The sequence below is a fragment of the Eptatretus burgeri genome, chromosome 14, assembly GCF_056783735.1.
Source record: "Eptatretus burgeri isolate ZD-2024b chromosome 14, Ebu_testis_v1, whole genome shotgun sequence".
In the NCBI taxonomy this organism is placed as follows: Eukaryota; Metazoa; Chordata; class Myxini; order Myxiniformes; family Myxinidae; genus Eptatretus; species Eptatretus burgeri.
The window spans coordinates 763,897-787,063 of NC_140974.1; the positions used below are offsets into that span (position 1 = coordinate 763,897).

Below are 23,167 nucleotides of genomic sequence, written 5' to 3' on the forward strand. Positions count from 1 at the left end.
ATGTTGAGTGGCATACACTACTAAAAACGATACTATCCCCAAATCAGGCCATCTCTTTTTAGGTCATCTCTACCGAGATGACCTAATAAAGCCGGACCAAATGTCCGTCTGTCTGTACGTCCGTCCGTCCGTCAACAATTTTTCTTTCCGATCTTGATGAAACTTAGTATGTGGGTAGAGGTCGATGAGTGTTGCACAACGATATAACTTTTGTCCGGGTTCAAGGTCAGGGCCAAGGTCACAAGGTCACGTAAGTTATAAAAATCACCATTTTCAAAACTTACAGTATCTTGTCTGCCAATTCTACAAGATATTCGGCAACTGTTTATTGATTATGATCGTAAAAAAATATTATCTTGTATCTAACCGGACAGATTTTTGAATTTCCGTCCCGTTTGGCCGCCCGCCACGTAACCTGGAAGATGGTCAAAAACAACTCCCGGTACAAAGAAAACTTTTTACTTCCGATCTTGATGAAATTTGGTATGTGGGTAGAGGTCGATGAGTGATACCCAACGACAAATATTTTTTTCCCGGATTCGAGGTCAGGGTCAAGATCACGAGGTCACGAAATTTGTGAAAGTCGCCATTTTCAAAACCTATCTCGTCTGTCATTTTAGGAGATATCTGGCAACGGTTCATCGATTATGATAGTAAGAAACATTATAGAGATGACCGTCACCCCCACACGGGGGTAATTTTTTTGTTTTGAGACAGATTAAGCAATCCTGTATAGTGTATATGGCACATTCTGATTTCATTGTCATGAGAAAATTTGCTTTTGTATGGAATGGCAAATGTGTTTTGTTCTTCCACAAGCCTTGCCCCTGTAATGTGATTAATTTGGATAAACTTTTCATCTGCGGCAATTTAAACAAGTCACCATACCAGTTGGCTGCTTGTTGACTCAGCAACAACCAGCAATTGCATTACAAGCAAAGGCCTTCTGTGACTGGATTTGGACCAACGTGTAAACTTTCCAACTCGGATTTCTCCCACTGGTAATGTCGTCCTTCCTGGACCTAGTAATGGCAAACTTTACATCTGATCTCTCTTATTCCTCTTCTGCTGCCATTTACTCTTCTGATAACTTTCATGTCAAGGCCCACATCTTTCTGGGTATTGCAAGGGGACAACCTCAACGACATAGGACATGGGTGTTTGTGCAGGCCAACTGGCAGGAACTTCAATCCAGAGATGTCAACATGTCACCTGAGCCAAGTCAAGTATGTCTCACGTCTATGAGGGAGTCTCAAGTCGTTGAGGGAAAGTCTCAAGTCGTTGAAGGAAAGTCTCAAGTCGTTAAGGGAAAGTCTCAAGTGAAGTGTCACATCATAATGTCAGTTTCATCGACCTTGGTTACGTGTAAGCCTTTAATACTCAAAAGGTTTACACGAGTCATGAGCTGGTTGTTTATATGAACTTGATGATTTTTTGGTCATGTGTACTCTGTAAAACAAGTGACATGGAAAAAAATGACAGTTTCATTGCTTTAATTCAAACTCGTTGACCAGACTCGGTGGTGTAATAGTTACATTTGTTGATCAAAATGGTTACAATCGGAAATGAACCTCGGTGACCAGACTCAGTCTTTTGCGTGTCATTGATCTCAGTGATTCTGCTCCAAATGTGGAAGGTTGGTGATTAATACCTAACCCTAACCCTCACTAATACATTTTCTATGCTCATCACGATCTATTTACCGAGTTTGTGCTCCCTTTGGCGTGCAACTCGGTGGTCTTTTTTCATAAATGTAATCACATCCTCCCAGACATCGAATGAAAATTAGTCACAAACACATCACTGAGATTGATATTGTGTTCATTCATTCATTGTCGTTCATTATCAACAAGCCTTTAAGGCCAAGTCACAAAACTTGCGACTCGAGTCTTCATCTCTGCTTCAATCTGCCCTTTGACAAAATGATTGGATCACCATCTCTATAGCACCTGATATTGATGCCACCAAGAAATACTTTCGCAATATTTGACTTCCTCTCACGCACTGGTTTATGCCATCCCATCTACAGATTTCCTATCCATCTCGAGGCTCTAGTACACAGAATCCTGTGGGGAGAAGGTGCGAGTTAGGCAGCTTGCTTTCTTAGTGTGGAAAGCTAACCCGACTCAGAGTAACTTTCCTTCATTCCATAAGGCTCGCAACAAATGTGTCCATCCTGAGGCAAGCCAGAAAACATCAAACTCTCAACAGTGTCCTCCTTCCAAGTAATGGTAGCACCTTGTCAAGTCTGTCTTTGCACTATATGATCTCCATCTATACTTTTCCTTCCCTCAAACAGCAGTACTACATACTATACACGATATATGGCAGATTCAAAACTCCATCCTTGCCTCCAACTCTTGTGTGCACAACCCATCCTGTTCTGTCCCCATCTTACTCCAATATAATTGGAGTCCAACCACCAACTGTCAACTGGACTCCATGTCTTTCCCACCTGAGAAAGTTCTCTCTCGCCTTGACCCTATTTTGGTGATGAGCCCAGCTGGCATCAGTGCCTATGTTCTCAATTTTGGTCTGCTGTTCTTGCTTCCCCTTCATCTGCCTTACTCAGTCTGCCCTCCTCCTTTGACTGTCTCCCCACTCTGCATGAAAGCCAGCAAACATCACTCCTATCCACAAGAAGAGTGCAAAAACAGTCTCTACCAACTCTGTCAATGAGCTTACTTCCAATTATAAGCAAAGTCATGGAATCCATCATTGCTTGTGATGTCAACTCTTTCCTGTTTTTGACAGTCTGATGTCTGACCATTAATTTGGATTCTGTGCCAAACTCAACTCTGGACGTTCTTCTTCTCCTCTCTTAGCAATGCTTGGAAGCCCTCAATCTCAAACAAGAGTTTAGGATGGTCTCCCTTGACATATCTCAGGCATTCGACACAGTCTGACATCCCGCTTTCCTTGCAAGCTCTCTGCTTGTGGCATGGAAGGCGCATTCATTCCTGGATTCCTGACTCCCTCCAATCACGCAGTCAATATATTGTCAGCAATAGAGTCCACTCCTCCCCTCTGCCAGTTGAGGTTGAAGTTCCTCAAAACAATGTTTTGGACTGAGTCTTGTGTTGTTCATTTTAAAATCTATGTTTTTTACATTAAAGACTATAGTCGTCATCGAGGCCAGACCTTAAATTTAACAAAAATAATTGAAGAAACGGAGAAGTAAAAAGAAGGAAAAATAATGTTTGAGTTTTTGAGGAACTGGAAAACCTGCCTTTTGAAAAGGGGCAGTTTTATAACTGTGAGGGAAGATGTGAGAAGCTAAATAATTCCAGAGCTTAGCAGTGAAGGAAAAGAAACAAACATTATAACGGCCCACCCCTTTGAGCTGTCAACAGCAACACAATAATCATGTGATGTGGCTTGCCAAGTATTTTGTGGTCTGGCTAATGGCAGAAGTATACAAGCAGCCAGTTTCCGGGAGCATAAGCTGAATTAAAATCAAATAGAAAAGGGAAAGAGAACCAACATTACCGTGTAATTCAAGCAAGTTGAGTTTTGAGGTCAGATTGGGAAAGTTGATGAGTCAGATCGCTTTATACTTGACTCTGTTAAGTAAGGAGAAATAGAACCTCCCCAGATGTGAGAGCAGTACTTTATACAAGGATGAATCACTCCACATTAGAGATCTCTGATACCCTGGAAAATCCTCTTTTCCTTTTTGCAGATGATACCACATTGTGCCTTACAGTACCCCCAACCACTCTGCAAGTAAGAGAGCAGCCACATCTTTCTCTGCTGATCTGGAAATTATTAGACTTTGGTCTGATAATTGGAACGTTTCCTTCAATCCTGGAAAGTCCTTCAGTCTCACCCTGTCACTCCATAATGACCATCAAACAAACCCACCTTTCTATTCCCTTGGAAAAGCACTGGAAAAGGTTCAGTCTCTTGAGCTTCGAGGCATCGCCATCACCCATGACTTTTCCTGTGCCGACCACATACCAAAGCTAGCGTCCAAAGCCAGCTACAGACTGGGCATGCTCTGTCAATCCAGGCCATTCTTTGGAATATCCGAGCTACTCAGTTTATGAGGCCTTAGTCTGTAGATCAGTGAAGCACTGCTCTCCACTGTGGGCAAAGCCCCAGCATCACTTCTATGTTGTATTCTGTGTTGTCTAAATCTCTCAACATTATTGGAATCTTCCACAGTGAAGCCAAAGCACAAGGTCTGTTGCTCTCACATCACAGGCAAGTTGTCTGTGTCTGTTTTCTCTGACATATTCTCTCTCTCCCCCTCTGACCCTCCCCAGGAACTCCAAGATACATGCGTTCTTCCATAAACCCCATTCTTTTTGTATACAATGTCGAGCTTGTGAAGGACCTCGGATATAGAATGCATCAGGACGTAACAGAACAAAAAGAGCAGGAGAAAGAGATTTTGGGGGAGGGGTACCAACAGCAGAGATGAGAGACAAAATAGAGAGAGAGACTTTGAGAAATAATGGATGTGGGGAAGAACAAGGATGGGGGCAGGTTATGGTGGGTAAACTCGATGGATACAGCCACAAACTCTCAATCACAGAAATGGAAGGAACAACTAGAACCACAGAAAGGCATGGGCTTGGGGAGGGTTAATGGGAGTAGAACAGATCATGGTTGTGGATGAGGGATGATCAAAGATGGTGGTGAACAGTTGTCTCGAAACCCTGGAAGGGCGAATGCGATTGTAGAGACTGAGGAGGTTGGTTCCACAGGCAAGAAAATAGAGGAACGGGTGACTGGAAGTGAGTGGTGATTCTGGATTGTTTTGAGTATCACCAGAATAGGGTTACTGGCAGACCGTGTGCCCCTTGAAACTTGTGGGGGTGGGTGGTGGGGAACAGAGAACAGAAAAGGTAAAGGGTGCAAGACTGTAAAGGAGGTGAGAAATGACAGAAAGCCCACTGACCTATCTGCCATCTGGAAGTGATAGGCCCAGAAACTCAGCTTCATCATGTGAGATTCCAATGATATTGAAGCCCTTGTTTATCACAATGCCAAGATGCGCAAGGTAGGTCCGTCAGCCCAGAGGAGAGAGCAGTATTCCATCTAGCTGTCGATGAAGGTTGGTCAATAATAGTTCAGGTGTGCCAAGGAAGGACTTTGCACAATGGGGGATGCCGAGTTGGCAACTGCTTTGGTGGCCAACTGAGATATGTGCTTTACTCAATAAAGATCATGGCTGACCATGAGGCCCAAGTGTTTGAGTGACTGTACTTCTTCAGAGGGTTGTTAAGAACTTCAAGGGGGGATGGGGAGGTCGGTGGAGGGGGAGGGGAGGAGGGAGGGGGGAGCAGGCTGCCAGACAGTCATTTTGGAGAGAAAGTGAGATTTGCCAGCTTGTGATCTGACAAGTTCAGGCCAGGCATGGGAGCATGTGCCGGAGCAGTGCGTCGCAGCATCCACTTTCCGCCGGTACTCAAAGGGCCTCTGTCTGGCCATCCCCCAGGCAGATGCCTGGCCCATCCCCATCTCCCAGGCAGATGCCTGGCCCATCCCCATCTCCTTGAGGTATTGATCAATCTGCTGCAATCACGAGGCACGTGGTCGGCCCATTGGCCTCCTCCACTCAAGAGGCTCCCTCGCTGAAAGAATCTGGTGAGCAGGATCAGCGTCAGGAAAACGAGCCACATGCCTATACAGCCGCGGCTGACATTCACAGACTGTGCAGGTAACAAATCTCATTTGAGTGTCTATCAGCATCCACGCATTCGACACAATGTCCGACCAGCGATAGCCAAGGATTCTCCGAAGAGACCTGGTACCAAAGGAATTTTGTCTCCGTCTCAGATCCCTGGTCAGAGTCCAAGTCTCACATCGATAGTCCCAAGGACTTGAAGACTCGGACTTTCGTCCTCCCACACAGGTACCGGCAGCGTCACACCCCGTGATCCATTGATTGATCCCCAGGCCCGACCCAGACGTCTATTGACCCCTGGCTCACAGCCAGTGGAGTCATGAATATCACTGCCAAGGTAAGTGAATCTCTCCGTGACCTCAACATCCACGCCACAAATAGGTACAGACAAGATAGCAGCAACCAAGATGTCATTGAAAGCCTGGATCTTAGTTTTCACCCAGGAAACCTGAAATCCCAGCGGCTCCGACTCCTCATTCAGCATCTCGAGGGCCCCCAAAAGGATATCCAGAGTCTCCGCAAAGATGACTGCATCATCTGCGAAATCAAGGTCAGAGATCTTGACATTCCCAAACGATGCACCGCAGCTTGATCTCTCCGACATCCTCAACAGAATCCAGTCCCTGCAAGTGCTGAAAAGTGTGGGTACCAGGATGCACACATGACAAACTCCAGTAACAACTAGAAATAAGTCAGATATGGTATTACCACATCTCACAGCACTCTCAGTCCCAGAGTATAGTTCAGACATCAGATTGATCAGTTTTGGTGGCACCCCACGAAGATCAAGAATCCTCCAGAGGGCATCCCGATTCACTGAATCAAATGCTTTACAGAGGCTGCAAGCAGTCTCTGCCGAAACTCTCATCTGCATTCGGTGAGGACCCAAAGAGCAAGGATATGGTCAATAGTTGACCTCTTTGGTATTAAGCCTGACTGCACTGTATGCTGGTGCTCAACCAGATGGAGGTGAACTCGATCAAGAATTATCCTTGCAAAGACCTTGCCCGGCACTGAGAACAGCGTCACCCCTCGGTAGTTGTTGCAGTCTTGGCAATCACCCTTCCATTTCTCGAGAGGGACAACGAGGCCCCTCTTCCAGTCAGTTGGGATGATGCCTGTGTTCCAGGCCGAGCACAGAACTGCATGCAACGACACCAGTGCAGCATTTCCAACAGCCTTGAGAAGTTTGGCATGGACGCAACAAATCCCAGGAGCTTTACCCCATTTCAACCGGTTCACCGCAGTCTGTGTTTCCACAAATGAAGGTGGACCACAGTTGATTTGAGGGTCATCAAAAGGAATTGTAACACCCCTGATATCCAACTCGATAGCTGGTGGATCAGCCTGGTACGGCCGTTCAAAGTAACCGGCCCAGCGGGCCTTCACTTCCGACTTCTCTGTCAAGAGCACACCGCCCTCTGCTCTAACTGCAGTACACCAAGGGACAGGTTTGGAGGAAGGCAATGCACGAATTCCCCTGTAAGCGGGACGAGAATCACTTGACCACAGGTGATGCTCTTCCCCCCTCACAGATTCCTTGCACATCGGCCTCCTTGTCCACCCTTAGTGCACCTACAGTTTTATGCCTCAGCTCCCTGAACAGCTCAGCTCTGCCATTCAGCCTGGCCCTGTGACTGGTCAATGGTGTCCAGTGTCGCTTGAGAGACAAAATTCTTCTTCACCCTATGGTGAGGTCCAAGACATCCACTGGCAACATCAAGGATGGTGGTCTTGAAGGCACTCCACAACTCTTCAGGATCCCTCAAAGCACCCAAACCCCCCCAAATATCCACTTAATCTGTTCTTTGCAAACTCCTCAACTACACTCTCATCCTTGAGCTTGCTCATATCCAGCCTCGGCTGGGCTGCTACTGTTCTCCTGGATTTGAGCTGCAACTTCAGAGTTGCTACAACAAGCCTGTGGTCAGTATTGAGGAACTGAGCACTCCGGTAGACCCTGCAGTTATGGGTTATCCTCCAGTGACCATCTATGAGCACGTGGTCAATCTCCTTTGCCACACCACCAGTGTTGGAATACCAATACCAGCAATGAGCTTGTGCCCGCTGAAACCATGAACCAGCCACCCTGAGTCCATGACTTCTTGCAAAGTGAAGGAACTTATTGCTATTCTGGTTCACAGTTCCACATCCATTATTATGCATTATCTTAAGGTCATTCCCCACCTAAAGTCTTGAAACCATTTTGCTCCATCTCGAACACCTTGCCCTTGGCGCCCCCTTCAATTTGTTTTTATGCTGATTTCATCAAAGTATGGATAATCCGAGGAGTGTGAAATGCCATTAACCTATATGACGTTATATTGTTCCTGGAATGTTCCAGAGGAAGTTTCGCACCAAAGGTCATAATCCTTGACCTTTGACCTTTAAAGTTCACAATGGTCAAATTTTCAAAGTTGTGGGAATCAAACCGGGTTTTCGACCTTCTTCGACGAACTAACTCCAATAAGCTATAGCACGTATCCTGTTTCCTTATTTTAATGTCCACAACATTGTTTTGCTCCCCCTCATGCACAGATTTATCCCCTCTCGTCTTCAGTTGTCCTACCCTTCCTCCCGCCCTTGGTTCACTGAAGCTTGTGGCGAGGCAGGTGTCCTGAAACAACTTGACTTTTCCTCATGAAAAGCAAACCCAACTGCGGGTAATCTCAGTTCCTTCCATAAAGCTTTGAACAAGTGTGTATCTACCCTCAGGAGAGCCAGAAAACAACATCTTTATCAGCTCATCTGAACTTTCAAACCTCTCTCCCTCCTCCAAATCCTGGTGGCATCTAATCAAATCTGTTTTTAGTGTATGTTCCCCCTCCATCCCCTCCCTTACTTCAAATGGCTGCACTGCTGATACCGCACTTGAAAAGGCTGAATGCCTAAACTCAGTGTTTGCAGCTAAATCTTGTGTCCAAAACCCATCGCTTTCTGTATCCACCGTACCCAGTCACACCCAACTGTCCCTGGACTCTCTCTCCTTTTCTCCTCACAAGGTGAAGAGCTTGCTGTCAAACCTCAACTTAGATTCTGCAACCGGTCCAGATGGCATCATCCCACATGTTCGAAAAACCTGCTCCTCTGCTCTTGCTCACCCTCTCTCTTTTTTGTTCACCCTCTCATTTGCTCAAGGTCATCACCATCTGCTTGGAAATTAGCAAACATCACTGCCCTGCATAAAAAAGGTGCAAAAAACAGATCCCTGCATCCACAGACCAATCAGCCTTCTCCCAATCATCAGCAAGGTTATGGAATCCATCATCGCTTCATACATTAAATCCTTCCTCTTCTCCAATGGCTTGATTTCCGATCATCAGTTTGATTTCAGACCAGGTCACTCTACCCTGGATATGCTGCTTCTGCTCTCCAAACAATGGATGGAGGTTCTCGATGTAGGACATGAAATCAGAGACATATCCCAAGACATATCGCGTGCTTTTGACACGCTCTGGCACCCTGCCCTGCTCACCAAACTTTCTTCCTGTGGTATCCAAGGCCATCTCCACTCATGGCTCGCAGACTTCCTCTCCTGTCGCAGTCAATCTGTGGCCCTAATTGGAGTTCTTTCATCCTCTCTTCCTGTCCAGGCTGGAGTTCTTCAAGGCAGTGTTCTTGGCCCTGTTCTTTTTCTGGTTTTTACCAATGATCTCTCCGACTCTCTTTAAAATCCTCTTTATCTCTTTGCTGATGACTCCACCTTCTACCGTACCATCTGTCATCCCTCAAACCCGCATGCAGCTGCTTCTTTGCTCACTGCAGATCTGGGTAAAATCACAAACTGCTCCAACACCTGGAATATGTCTTTCAATCCAGACAAATCTTACACTCTCACATTGTCTTTCCGAAAGGTCCGTTTAGAACCTCCCCCCACCCCCCCCATCCACTTTCTCAACAATCCCCTGGAAGAAGTCCTTTCTTTCAAGCTTCTGGGTCTCACGATCTGCCATGATATTTCCTGGGAAAACCACATTTCCAACCTGGCCTCCAAAGCCAGTCGCCGGCTGGATATCCTCTGTCGTGCAAAGTCATTCCTCGGCCCTCTTGAGCTCCTGACCACAAACAAAACCTTTTGTCCGCAGTCTGATGGAGTCCTGCTCTCCCCTCTGGACTGGTGCTTCTGCCTCTCACCTTTCTCGGCTTCACGCTGTAGAAAACAAGGCATTTCGGATCATTGGCATCTCCCGCGATGAGGCTGAGTCTTTGGGCCTCTCACTCAATCACCGCAGGCATGTCGGTGGTCTTTCTGTCTTCCACTGTCTCCTCTCCAGTCTCGCCCCCCTGCTTTGTATGCGATTTGTCCCCACCATATTTCCGCAGGGTGCTCAAGGTCCGCCAACAACCCCCTTCTGGTAAAACTTCCAAAATCACGAATCACTGCTCACCTTCACTCTTTCATTCCTCTTTTTTCCCACCTTTGGAATAAACTCCCTCACTCTATTCAATCCCATTCTTCCCTCAAGGCCTTCAAAACAGCTGTTCACCACCACCTCTTATCGTCCCTCATCCATATCCTCAATCTTTTCTACCCCCAAGTTAATCCACCCCTCCTTAAAATTCCCTGCTTTCCTTCCTGAAAGTCCCTACCCCCGGTTAATGCACCCCAAGCCCACCTGCTTCAAATTCCTTGCTTTTCTTCCTAAAAGTCCCTGTAATGTCCATCTTGTATTCGCCATTTTCCCCGCCCCATTCCTCTCCCTTCCACAGATCTCCGAATGTCTCTGTTCCCCACTGTTTTGTCCTTCCCACTCCTGCCCCTCTTGTCTCATGCCCCCCTTGTCTCATGCCCCTCTTGCTGTGCGTTGTGTGTTAGCTCTCATACGAGCCTCGACAAGGTATACAAAAAATATAGATAAAAATCAGATTTGTCACGGAGAAATGTTGTTGTTATACTATGTGTAGTTCTGTTTTCAGTTGAATATGGAGTGTGTAGTTACCTTTAAAAAATGAAACCCAAATATCTGAGAAAAAAACATTATAATGGTATTAAAACTGCATGATGTTACGTGACCAATCAACTTAGTTATGTTGTTAATGTAATGTGAAGTGATGTGTATGTTTACAGCAAACTTCTGCACCTCCATGTGTTTCATTCATCGCTTCATGCCTGTGCTTTGGAGGTCGTCTTCTACGTTCATAAAAAGAGCTGTCAGTACCAACACCACACTGTTATTTTGCCTTGAAAGGATGTCATATTTCTTTTTTCGTGAAAATGTTGCAAAACAACATAAAGTGTTAAACTTTTTAACAAGCTCTCATTCAAATAATCTTGATTTCTTCTTGCAAACAAAGTTCGCTTTTCTGACGGTCATTTTAAATTTTATTAGTTTTAACACGAATACTATTGTTATTATCCCCCCCCTCCCCCCGGAGGGAGGGAGCGGGATATTGCAATCGTCCGGTTTGTTACTTACGAAATCTAAAGATTTTGTAAGTATATTGATGACTTCCGTCATGTTTGTGTGTGTGTGTGTGTGTGTGTTTGTTCCTTACCAAATCTAAAGATTTCGTAAGTATATTGATCACTTCCGTCCTCCGTTTGTGTGTTTGTTTGTTTGTTTGTAGGCACGATAACTCGAACGGAAGAAGCTACCAATGTCAAATTACATCATGTGATTCAGGAGGGTGATGGCTAGCGCTGATTAGATTTTGGTCAAAATCGGTCAAAGGTCAAGGTCTCAGTGAGGTCAAACATCCAAAAAAAAGTTATAACTCGAGAACGGAAGAAGCTACCAATGTCAAATTACAACACGTGATTCAGGATGGTGATGGCTTGCGCTGATTAGATTTTGATCAAAATCGGTCAAAGGTCAAGATTACAGTGAGGTCAAACATTCGATTTTTGATGGTTTGGTACAGAATAATCTTAGAAACTTCTGGTTTGCGTCGCGACCTTCTCTAGAGACAGCTTTTATTAGACAAGGTCAGAGGTCAAGTTGACGATTTCGTAAGTACCAGTCTGTGACTGCTTGTTTGTTTGTCTGTCTGTCTGTTAGCAACTTTACGGCAAAACGGCTTTAGCAAACACTATCAAATTTAATCCACAGATGGGCAATGAACCTTGGATGACCCCATTAACGTTTGGGTCCAATTGGATCAAAGGTCAAGATCACGAAAAGATCAAAATCGTGTTTCGCTCATAACTTCGTCAAAAATGATCTGATTTACTTCAAACTAAGTTCAGAGTGAACCTTATTCTATTTGTCACTTATAATCCGACCCATTCCTATAGTGAAAATGCATATTTGTGAAGATCGGTAGGGTCTGAAGTTTTGGGGGTCATGGTCATCGGTCAAAATTACAAATTTCCATGAAAACTAAAACATGGTTACGAAAATACAACTTTACGGGAAAACGGCTGGCTCAAACACCGTCAAATTGTATCGACAGGTGGGTAATGAACCTCGGATGACCCCGTTAACTTTTGGGTCCAATTAGGTCAAAGGTCAAGTCACGAAAAGGTCAAAATCGTTTTTCGCTCATAACTTCGTCAAAAATGGTTTAATTGACTTCAAACTAAGACTAAAATATTCCTTTTTCTATTCCTTATAATCAACATTCAGGTTAAGGATGTATCAAATTTAAATTAGATCCCCAAAATAACTTTATGCCTTAAATGGGTGGGATTTGTTGTGCCTGACACCACTTGTTTCTATTTGAATGGTGATCCTTAATTTATAAAATACGTCAAGTAAAAACTTCAAAATACCTTTCAAAAATCCTCTTGTGGATGATTTTGTTGTCATTCTTATTATTGAGCCCATAGTTATCCTTCCACACTTCCTTCAGATCCTGCCATCAAACTTGAACAATGTACATTCATGCTGAGGCATCCACAATAGCCGTTTCCACATTTTGAGGCCCCATTGAAACGCAGACCCGTTCCTTGCACCACACCATGTGACTTTGTGCTCTGACTGTTCTGATGAAAGGCTTGTGCACAGTTGCTCCTCTGTTCTGTTAAAATGAATACACAGCTCAACAAACTGTACGGGTACCGTTCTGAAATGCCATTGACTTATTGAGCATGTTCATCACATCGTGGAAATTGAATTAGATGAAAGAGTTGCAAAAAATATATATTGGAGAGTTCATGAAGCATCTTACCCCATGTAGTCTTGAGAAGAAAGGACATGGAAAGGGCCTTTTAAACTCTTGATTGTTGCATTTCCCAGGACGATCAACATTTCCTACGAGCCACCATTTTGTCTGAATCTTGGTATTCCACAACGCCGAGAGCACGATTGGCAAATTTGATTGGTCGAGTTGACATAAAATGGTTCAATATTTTGTCCAAGTACTGCAAAACTAAATGTTTTTGGAAGTGCCAACAAGGTGATTTGTGTTCGACAGTGTTCAAGTGTATATCGTTCAATTGAAATGAAGATGTTCCTCGATCATAAACTGAAGTTTGTAGATGGAGAGACAGACAGACAAACAGACAAAGTGAATCGATCTCAGGGTGTTCTTTCTTGAGGTAATTTTTAACGAGCATGGGTCGTTTGCTGTTTTCCACTTCATTTGGATAATCCTCACAGTATATTTGGGAATTCTTGTGATTGTTTAACTTGTCACAATGGAGATGCCCACTTTCTCGGAGGAGATTGTCATTTCTCATTTTGAACTCCGTTTACTCCTTCCTCTGGGAAATGACACTGAAACTGAGCAAAGTGACTGCTCCAGGCAATTTGTGTGCTGTCGGTCGATATTCATGATGTCACAGTTGTTTAAAGGAAACCCATTACTTTTTCAATGATAATGTATACGAGTACATACATGTCTACACAGTGTGTTCATTAAGTATTCACACCCCTCGACTTTTGTTGCAGCCTGAATTTAAAATGGATTAGATTTTTAAAATGTTGTCACCGATCTCCATAAAAATACCCCATAATGAAAAAGTGAAACCATTTTTGGAAATTTTCACAAATTTATTGAAAATGAAACACAGAAATACCTAATTTACAATAGGTATTTGCTTTCTTCTCCGAAACTATGCACTGAATTTCAATTAAACTTGACCACAACCTTCATCACCTGTGATGTACCAAAGTTTGTTCACGCTATTTAAAAAATCGGGGTCGAAGGGGATTTAGAGGTGGGAGAGGGGGGGTTGCCCCCAAAATAGGTGTTTGCTATAACATTGGTTCGTTCATTGGTCCATTTTGCTGATTCCACCCCACGTTGACATCCTCCTCAGCCCCTATTTTTATGTAATGCTGTGATGTTCGCCGATTTCAAAGCAGATGGAAGATGACTTAGGGTAAATGACAGGTTGAAAATGGCAGAGAGAGGAAGCGAAAGAACAGCAGAGCAAGTTTGCAGAGTCAGAGGAGAGAGTTGCGAGAAACTTCACCACCTTCTCAGTTGCAAAAGACCCAGAATTTTTGGAGCAGTTTGGTATGACTGGGAAGGGTGGGTACAGAGAGTGAGGGGGTCGGGACACAAGATTCTGAAGCAAACACAGAATTAAGGCATTTGGCCTTCTCACGAGCGGAGTGGGCTGTGGTGCCAATTGAAGTGAGGGAATGGATGGACCAGTGATGGACTTGACAAGGTGCCACCAGGTTTTAGAGGAGGGAGACATGTTTGAAGGCTCATTCTTGAGATTGGACAGATATTGTTTTATGGCTCTCCTGAGAGCAGACACACATTTGTTGCTGGTTTTGTGGAATAACCTGAAGTTGCCTTCGGTAAGATTTGCTCTCCAGAAGGAGAATGCAAGTTATTTTAAAGCAACTACCTCACCATTCAGAGTACCAAGAAGATTAAGAGTACCGAGTTTGGGACGAAGAATACCAAGAGTGGGAGGATGGGTAAGATTACTCAAAATGAGATGGGGTGTGTGTGTGTGTGTGTGTGTGTGTGTGTGTGTGTGTGTGTGTGTGTGTGTGTGTGTGTGTGTGTGTGTGTGTGTGTGTGTGTGTGTGTGTGTGTTGTGAGGGTGAGTTTGATTGTGTGAGGGGTGTGGAGGAAGGTTTTAGAGCGTGAGGTGAGGGCGAAGCATTTCGTGGGTGTAGTGAGAGGGAAGCATTGAGAGGGTATGGTGAGGAGAGAGGCAGAAAGGGGGGACATGAAGCTTTGAGGGGTGGGATGGCAGTGAATGCTTTTACTGATTCCATTTTACCAATTTTGATAAATGGAGATAAAGATCATGGGATATGGGGATTAGAATGCTTGTTAAATGCATGGATAAATGTTGTGCTGAATGAGTGGTGGTGAAGCGGGAGTGGGTTGGGTGCAGGTTTGTGGATGAGGTGCAGATCAGACAAAAACCTCAGAAAAAGAAGAAGAAGAAGACACATATATCATGGTGGAGAAACAGAACGTGTGCAGCATGTATGAAGAAACAAGGGATGAAATACATTCTTAAAATGCTTTAAATTTTTTTTTTTATAAAAGAAGCGTTTACATTATTTTATGTAGATTCTGTTTGGAGAGAAGAGGGAGTGGAGGGAACATCGAACCAGAAGCAGAAGGGAATTCAATGGAAATAAGAAGCGTTATGGGATGGAATAAAAAAATTAAGTTTCTTGTTTGTTTTCTTGTTGTGAATCTTTGAAACGAGTAGAGGAAATAGGATAGTATAAGGTTGAGAGATAAGCGGAGTACCTGGGAATACACCCAGCATTGATTTGCTGAAGCAAACTTTCTATCCGATCAAGGCCTTGACAATACGAAACGAATAACACAACAAAGGAACACATCAACACGAAATATCGCAGTGGATTGAACCAGCAACAAACACAAAAACAGGACGAATTTGGTTTGGAAAACTCAGCTTTAGTGAGGTGGAAATGAGCAGCTGCAAATTTTACCATCCACATGGAGACTGCCCGAACCAGAATTAATTCCTTATCTGCAAGATTGTTCACTTGCATCTCAATGTTGCATAAACAAGTGAAATCAATGCATATGGAAAGTAAACTTGTACTTATGATGAAGTTTGTAAATTAAATACTTGCAGGACAACAATATTTGTTTCAGACATCAGTACACATTTGGTAGACAATGAATAAATCAATACATTGTCTGGAATTTGAAACCTGGCCTTTCATTATCATGACAGATGGGAAAGCTTAACAGGCCAGCTGATATTTTCACCTTCTCCTCACCCTTTTTTTCCAATCACCACCATTCTCAGCCAATTACAGTTTGGAGAGCATTTTATTTCCCTGGGTGTTGGAGGTAATCAACCTCACACCATACGATTTCTACAAGGTGCTGGAGAGCTTTGTGAAGGCCGAACCTGCTCTCCCCGAGGAGATTGTACAACATATCCAGCGCTGTGAGCACTCGATACTCGACTGTCTCACCTGGATCACTGTGAGTCAGGCTTTAATGTTGAATTTCACTGCAACTTTTGCATTAGAGAGAGAGTGCATTGCTTATCATCATATCATGCTCAATTATCATGCTAGTTCTTTTTTTGTTTGTTCACTCGAGTGTTTTACACACAAATATTTGCTGTATCATTAAATAGATGCATATTTTAATGTTTAGTTGTTCTTTATAATGAAGAGCCTGCATAATTGTAGATACAAAATTAGCATTCTCCAGCCATCAATCATCTTCCTTATGAGAAAAGCGAATCACAAAAATACATACTAATATCTCTTTAACTCCGGTTGCTGTCATAAGAGCATGGTGTTTTCTGCCTTCAATGTGACAGTGTCACCTTATTCATCCGCTGACCACATTTCACACACTTATTTGCGGGATGTTCAGAAATGTGGGATGTACAGACAAGATAAACAATAGACAAAGACATACCAAAAATAAAAAAGTATCACAAGGTGTGTGTGTGTGTGTGTGTGTGTGTGTATATATATATATGTATATATATATATATATATATATATATATATATATATATATATATATATATATATATATATATTATGTGCATGGCTCACAAAGTGGGTATGCTGTGGTATGTTTGTGGGAAATTCCACATAAAACTATTATGAGGTACTTAGCAAACCATCAATGGTCAGAAATGAAAGTGGACATCTTGGGGAACCTGTGGAAACCGGCAATATCATACTCTCCATATCCCTGTTTTATTTAAGATGAATTAAAGCAACAGATTATTGGTATTGTAACCTTTAGAAATGTTACAGTTTGATTGGTAAAATTTTTATTTTACTGTATGTTTCTTATGTGACAGTTATTTTGAGTGTGTTGACTCAGAATGTGAACTTTGGTGTCTCTTTTATGTTTTGATGATGTTCTGTCTCCCTATTCGGGTTTTCTGGCATCTACCCTATCTGATGAAATAATACATAACGCTTCATGTCCACTGCATCGAGAAAAATAAGTAGTCCAGTGTTGATAATGTTTCTTATGATTTTTATTCCAAATCTCCCTTAATTTCTTGGAAATATGAGTGTCTAACGGCAGAAAACTATCGATCAAAATTGTGATCAGAAAAATAAAATTCGGACCGCAAGTAATCCCGTCTTGATTTTCGTGTCAGTCCCGTTATGTACGAATGATCATCTCTCGTCGGACGCAAATAACCCTAGCATTAGAAAATCTTGCCGTCTTGCAAACTTCCCCGATTGATGGATACAATAGGCACTTGCAAGCATGTCAGCACATTTCCATTCGCCGTCGAGCGCAGCTTTTGTCTTCGTGTCCGTGTCTTTGCGAGAGCCATAACGTATGAATCCAGCGTGAGGACGCCGAGCCGAACGAGGTGACTCGCATTTGTCTGATAATTCTTCATTTTAACCAACGCTATAATTTTTTTGGTGCTTCGTGAAGATCCGAGAGGTAAGAATTATGTTTTTATTTTCATGTTTAAAGTGATTATTTTCAAAAGTTCGAAAGAAATAGATTCGATTTTAATGTTATTTTTCGCTTACAAATGTGGCTTTCTTTGCTACTGAACTCGTCTGTTTTCTTCGTAATTTATAACATCGGACTCTCTCACAATGTGTTGTTTTTTTTCTTTTTCCTGTCACATATTGAGTGCTTAAAAAGGCAGAGTAAAAATTATCTCTTTCTTTTCCCAAAATATAATATTTACGTTGTTTTTTTCATCTGATTCCGTACATAACACTGACGCCAAGCTCGAAATTCGAACGTGTATTTACAGTGTTGGATATATTCAGTGGTAACTTTAAAACGGATGTGCTGAAGGTCTGAAATTTAGATTTAGCTATTTGAATACATGCAGATTAACATAATGGGTTGCATTTCATGTTTCCATAAACTTTTTTTCCCCCTTTGTGTAACAGGATGTGTACTCACTTTGTGAGCCATGCATAAATATATATATATATATATATATATATATATATATATATATATATATATATTATATTGATGAGCCTGGTGTGGCTCAGTGGTTCAGGCGGTGGCTTGGGGTCCTGAGTTCGAGCCCTGCTGGCCGCTGAGTTAGCATCAGGGGGGTTGACTCAGCCTGTCATCCTTCTGAAGGTCGACGAAATGAGCACCAGTATACTGGTAATTATCCCTGCAGGGTCGAAGGCCACTTAAGGGTTGGCGTCAGGAAGGGCATCCAGCCGTAAAAACATTGCCACAAGAAAGGGTACCATGATTGGAGCCTGCAAAAAAGGCTGACCCCTGCTCAGGGAAAAAGGCTTTCAAATGGTGTGATGATTATATATATATATATATATATATATATATATATATATATATATATATATATATATATATATATATATATATATGTATGTATGTATGTTCTTCTTTCTTTCGGCTGCTCCCGTTATGGGTCGCCACAGCGGATCATCCGTATGATCCGCATTGAGATTTGGCACATGTTTTACACCGGATGCCCTTCCTGACACAACCCTGGTCACCTCTTACGACACAGGGATATGGTACACCTATTTTAACTGGGGTATACACCGGCCCAGTATACTGGTACTCATTTCGCCGACCTCAGAAGGATGACAGGCTGAGTCAACCCCCTGGTGTATTAATTCAGTGGCCCAACGGGGCTTGATATATATATATATATATATATATATATATATATATATATATATATATATATATATATATATATATGCGCAGATGTTTGGTACTGCAGAACTTTAATATGGATACAAATAAACACGACATCGTGACCGAAGCTTTTCGTGCTGCACTCCTCAGGGTAATAATCGCAGCAAGTGAAGAAGGAAGTGAAGGCGTGTGCTTTATTCGAAGGTCTCAATGAGGTAGACACTGATTGTTTCAGCCGTATTCGGTCACTATGTCGGTCACTATGTCATGTTTATTTGTATCCATATTAAAGTTCTGCAGTACCAAACATCTGTTTATTTATTTTAAACGACGGTACTCACAATGTCAAGTTGAGCAGCTTAATGGCTTGGTTCGGCTTAATGGTAAGTGTCGTACAGGTAAGGTATTGAGAGGTTTCTCCGGGCTTGTCTGCGGCACAACGTGGTCCCAGGCTTTATAACAAAGCGCATTCATTATCAGTTCGAAAATGAAGCATAGCACCACAGTGGAGCGGATGTTTATTCTGGATGAGATCGGGCGCTTGAATTGCACATGGTCCGCACTATGTCGCGTCCGTCGCAATGCCTGGAACGAAGCACGTGGTTTCATGTCGCTGTGTGACACGATCCGGTTATGTAGATACATTGCAGCGATTGACCAACGTGCAGAGATGGCGGCGCAGAACATATGTGATCGTACATTCGACTGGTTGAAGGGGAAACAATTTGGTTCCCTGATCAAAGATTCATCCCAGCATGTACTCCAAAATTGGACGATAAGCTGTCTGACACGGAAAGGCGTTCGCATTGGCGCACGGTTTTAACTTCGGCATTCCCTACCAGAATATCAAGAGGGAAGACATTTTTGCCGAGTTTGAACTCCTGCATGCTCAACTATTAACACATCAGGCTGTATCAAATGAAGCAGACCAGGCGCTGAGGGCTCGACTATCGGACCTCGTGCATGCGTACTGTGGAATCTCGAATTACATCACGGATTTTCGCATGCAACAGGGTGTTCTCTTGGCAATACAAGGTTTGAGGAGGAATGCTGCCATTCACATCTGTAAACCGGATAAAGGCACCGGAGTGGTAATCATGAATAAGATTGATTACATCGACAAGATGATGGACATCCTGAAAGACGAAACCAAATTTAAATATCTGGGCGGTGAAACGGAACATGATCGCATGCCTCAGGTGGAAGGTCAGATAGTCAAACAACTGTTCCCAAAGATAGTCAAACGACTGCAGCTTCTCAAATGTGGAGAACGATCAAAGGAGGTGTACGACAAAATTAAACCTGTTGGAGCCCAACGTCCAAGAATGTATGCCATGCCGAAGATTCACAAGGAGAATATCCCTCTAAGACCGATACTGTCCATGGTGCGATCAGCACAACATGAGCTTGCCAAGTGGTTGGGAGAGGTACTGCAACCAGTATTGGATTCACTTTCTCATTTTGTGGTTAAGGATTCCTTCACATTTGCAGAATCAATTAGAGCTAACACACCGACAAGTGAGGACAACATCATGGCATCCTTTGATATTAAAAGCTTGTTCATGAATGTACCATTGACGGAGATGATTGAGATATGCGCACATTTGCTGTATCACACCGATCTGGAACAACCGATGATCTCGGAACACGTCTTCGTTGAATTAATGAACACAGCAACAAGGGAGGTGGAATTCAGTTTTAACAACATGATGTAAGTTCAAACGGATGGTGTGGCCATGGGTTCTCCATTAGGCCCAGCTCTTGCAAATATCTTTGTATGCTATCATGAAATGCGGAAACGGACTGGTTGGCAAGGTGTCTTCCCCAATCATATACTATCGGTATGTTGATGACATTTTTGCTTTGTTTGAGTCTCGGACGGCATGTGACAATTTCCAGGCATGGCACAACACTCTCCATCCAGCGCTGAAGTTTATCACGGAGCTGGAATTGTCAAACACGTTACCGTTTTTGGGCGTGTTGGTTGATAGATTCAACCTTGGTTTCTCAACATCCGTCTACCGGAAGCTGACTTTCACAGGGCAGTATACTCGGTGAGACTCCAACTGCTCCACAAGATATAAAATCGCCTTGATCAATATCCTGGTTAACAGAGCACAGAGGATTTGTTCACCTTTTAATCTTCCAGCTGAAATTGACAAAATCATGAATATACTCAGTGATAATGGTTATCCTGAGCATATAGTTAAGAGATGCGTGCACAAGTTTCTAAACACGACAAAAGATCGGAGGATGGGTTCGGACAAATGTCCAGTCTACATGAGGATGCCCTGGAAAGGGCAATCATCACGAAGGTTTGAAGTACAAATTAAACATACTGTGTCCAACACGTTCCTGGCTGTGCAACCCTGAGTAATCTTTACCTCTCACCATTTGCTGACGTCAGTCAACAAGGATGTGCTACCCACCTCACAAAACAGCAATGTTATCTATGAGTTTAAGTGCCGATGTGAAGCTCGGTATGTGGGCCGCACAACACTAAAGGCCCGGTCACACCTTGACGTTTTAGCCAGCGATGGCAACGTATTAAAATGTATGAAAAACGCTGGCTGACGTTGAACTTTTGATGTTTTTTTTTAAGATTCGGACGTATTCATAACGAGTTGGTCGTATGCATAACATATTAGTAATGGACACAGAACGTTTCGTTGTGTTATAGATAACTTATACCAACGAATGCTGACCTGTTGTCGGCCTACACAACCGATGCCCAACGATAGTCTAACTTCGGCATAGCGCGTTGCACGCATCGCCGACGATGTCGTGACGTAGCCTATTAAAAGGCTGACGCACAACGATTCGAATCATAACTGCGGTAGAAATGGAAGTGTCAACATCGCGATCACACCTTGGCGATCTTGCCAGCGTATGCCGACCTAAGAAAAATGTGTCTAAAACGTTGGGGCACGTCAAATACGGTATGAGTAAGTTTGGTATACGTGAGTAGAACGCTAAAGTACGCTATCATACGTCGTAGTAAGTAGAGTACGTCAAATTTTAAACATGTTCAAAATTTTATGACGTACTCGGCGTATGACACACGTTCCGCATGCGATGGGGATAAGTTTTACACACGATATGTTCACGCTTACACACGTCCACAAACGCTACTTATAAGCTACTCATAAGTCGAAACACGTCGCGGTAATGTCTTTTTTACGCGAAACTTATTTCTAACTTATGTTTGACGTGCTTTGAACCAATTCTTTACGTAGTCCCAACACACATCGACGTATGTAGACGTATTCCAATGACGTCTTCCGGTCGACAACAAAAAAAAAAAAATGAACGTGTTTCTAGCTTACAACTGCCATATAAAGACGTGTTCCCAGCAGTTTTGGGAATTGGTATATAAAAATGCTGCTCATAAAAGGGAACCCAACAGTGTTTTCGAGTTCCTTTTTGAGTCGATGTCCATGTCAGCAGTATCAGTATCAGTATCAGTATCAGTATCAGTATCAGTATCAGTATTAGTATTAGTATTAGTTTGTTCATGTTGGCAGTAGTAGGTGAGTGTGAGGGGGAGGGTGTGGGTTATGATGGATCCTCCTTGCGTCCGCGTGTCCACGGGTAGGTTCATAGGCTGTCACTCAAGATTTAAATGGCTGCATCTCCACTATTGAAAGTAGACGCTTGCGCTCAACAATTGGATTTTTTTTACACTCAACGACTTTTAAGCGGTACCACTCAGTCATTTTCATTGTTTACAATGAACGATTTAAATTGCTGTCACTCGCCTTTGTTTTTTGACGCAGGCGCTTGGAAATTTTAATCGTTTCTATTGAACGTGCTAAATCGCTCAAACCCCACTATTCAAAGTAGACGCTTGCGCTCAACAATTGGATTTTTTTTACACTCAACGACTTTTAAACAGTACCACTCAGCTATTTTCATTGTTTACAATGAACGATTTAAATTGCTGTCACTCGCCTTTGTTTTTTGACGCTGAGGTTTTGAAATTTGAAGCGTTTCTTCTGAACGTGTTAAAACGCTCAAACTCGACTATTTTAAATAGACGCTGCCGATGGACAATTGGAATCATAGCCAAGCTAGACATCGAAGTGTGAACATCCTCGTCATGCCGAAGAAAAGTTTGAAGAATGCTGCAAGTAAGTGTCCTGGCCGTGGCCGTGGACGCTGACGCAAGGACGATCCATTATACCGACGTCTTTCAGCCTATGAGTAACAACGTATGAGTTGTGTTCTTACCCTCACAATCTTTCTTTGAATCGCCAAGGGGATGTGTTGTTTGATCCGATCAGCCAATCTTAAGGCCCGGTCACACCTTGACGTTTCAGCCAACAACGTATGGCAGTGTTTTTCAGCATCCTCTCAATGTTATCAAAACTTACCCATAACGTATTCAACGTGTGCCAGCGTTTTAGAAAAAAAATTCAAAAACCGGCATACGTTGGCTAAAACGTCAAGGTGTGACCGGGCCTTAAGATTGGCTGATCGGATCAAACAACACATCCCCTTGGCGATTCAAAGAAAGATTGTTAGGGTAAGAACACAACCAGTGCG

The 23,167-nt window shown here is 43.1% G+C and overlaps 1 protein-coding gene across 5 annotated transcripts in view; it reads left to right on the forward strand.

The window, feature by feature from the left end:
* Positions 1 to 23,167, forward strand: part of LOC147012531 (retinoblastoma-associated protein-like) — a 154,964-nt gene that overhangs the window by 33,118 nt on the left and 98,679 nt on the right. For all 5 annotated transcript variants that reach the window (XM_085853517.1, XM_085853514.1, XM_085853515.1 and 2 more), the window contains 2 exons: positions 10,704 to 10,786; positions 15,783 to 15,964. In XM_085853517.1, coding sequence (XP_085709643.1) covers positions 10,704 to 10,786; positions 15,783 to 15,964 — 265 coding nt within the window. The remainder of the gene's footprint in view (positions 1 to 10,703; positions 10,787 to 15,782; positions 15,965 to 23,167) is intronic.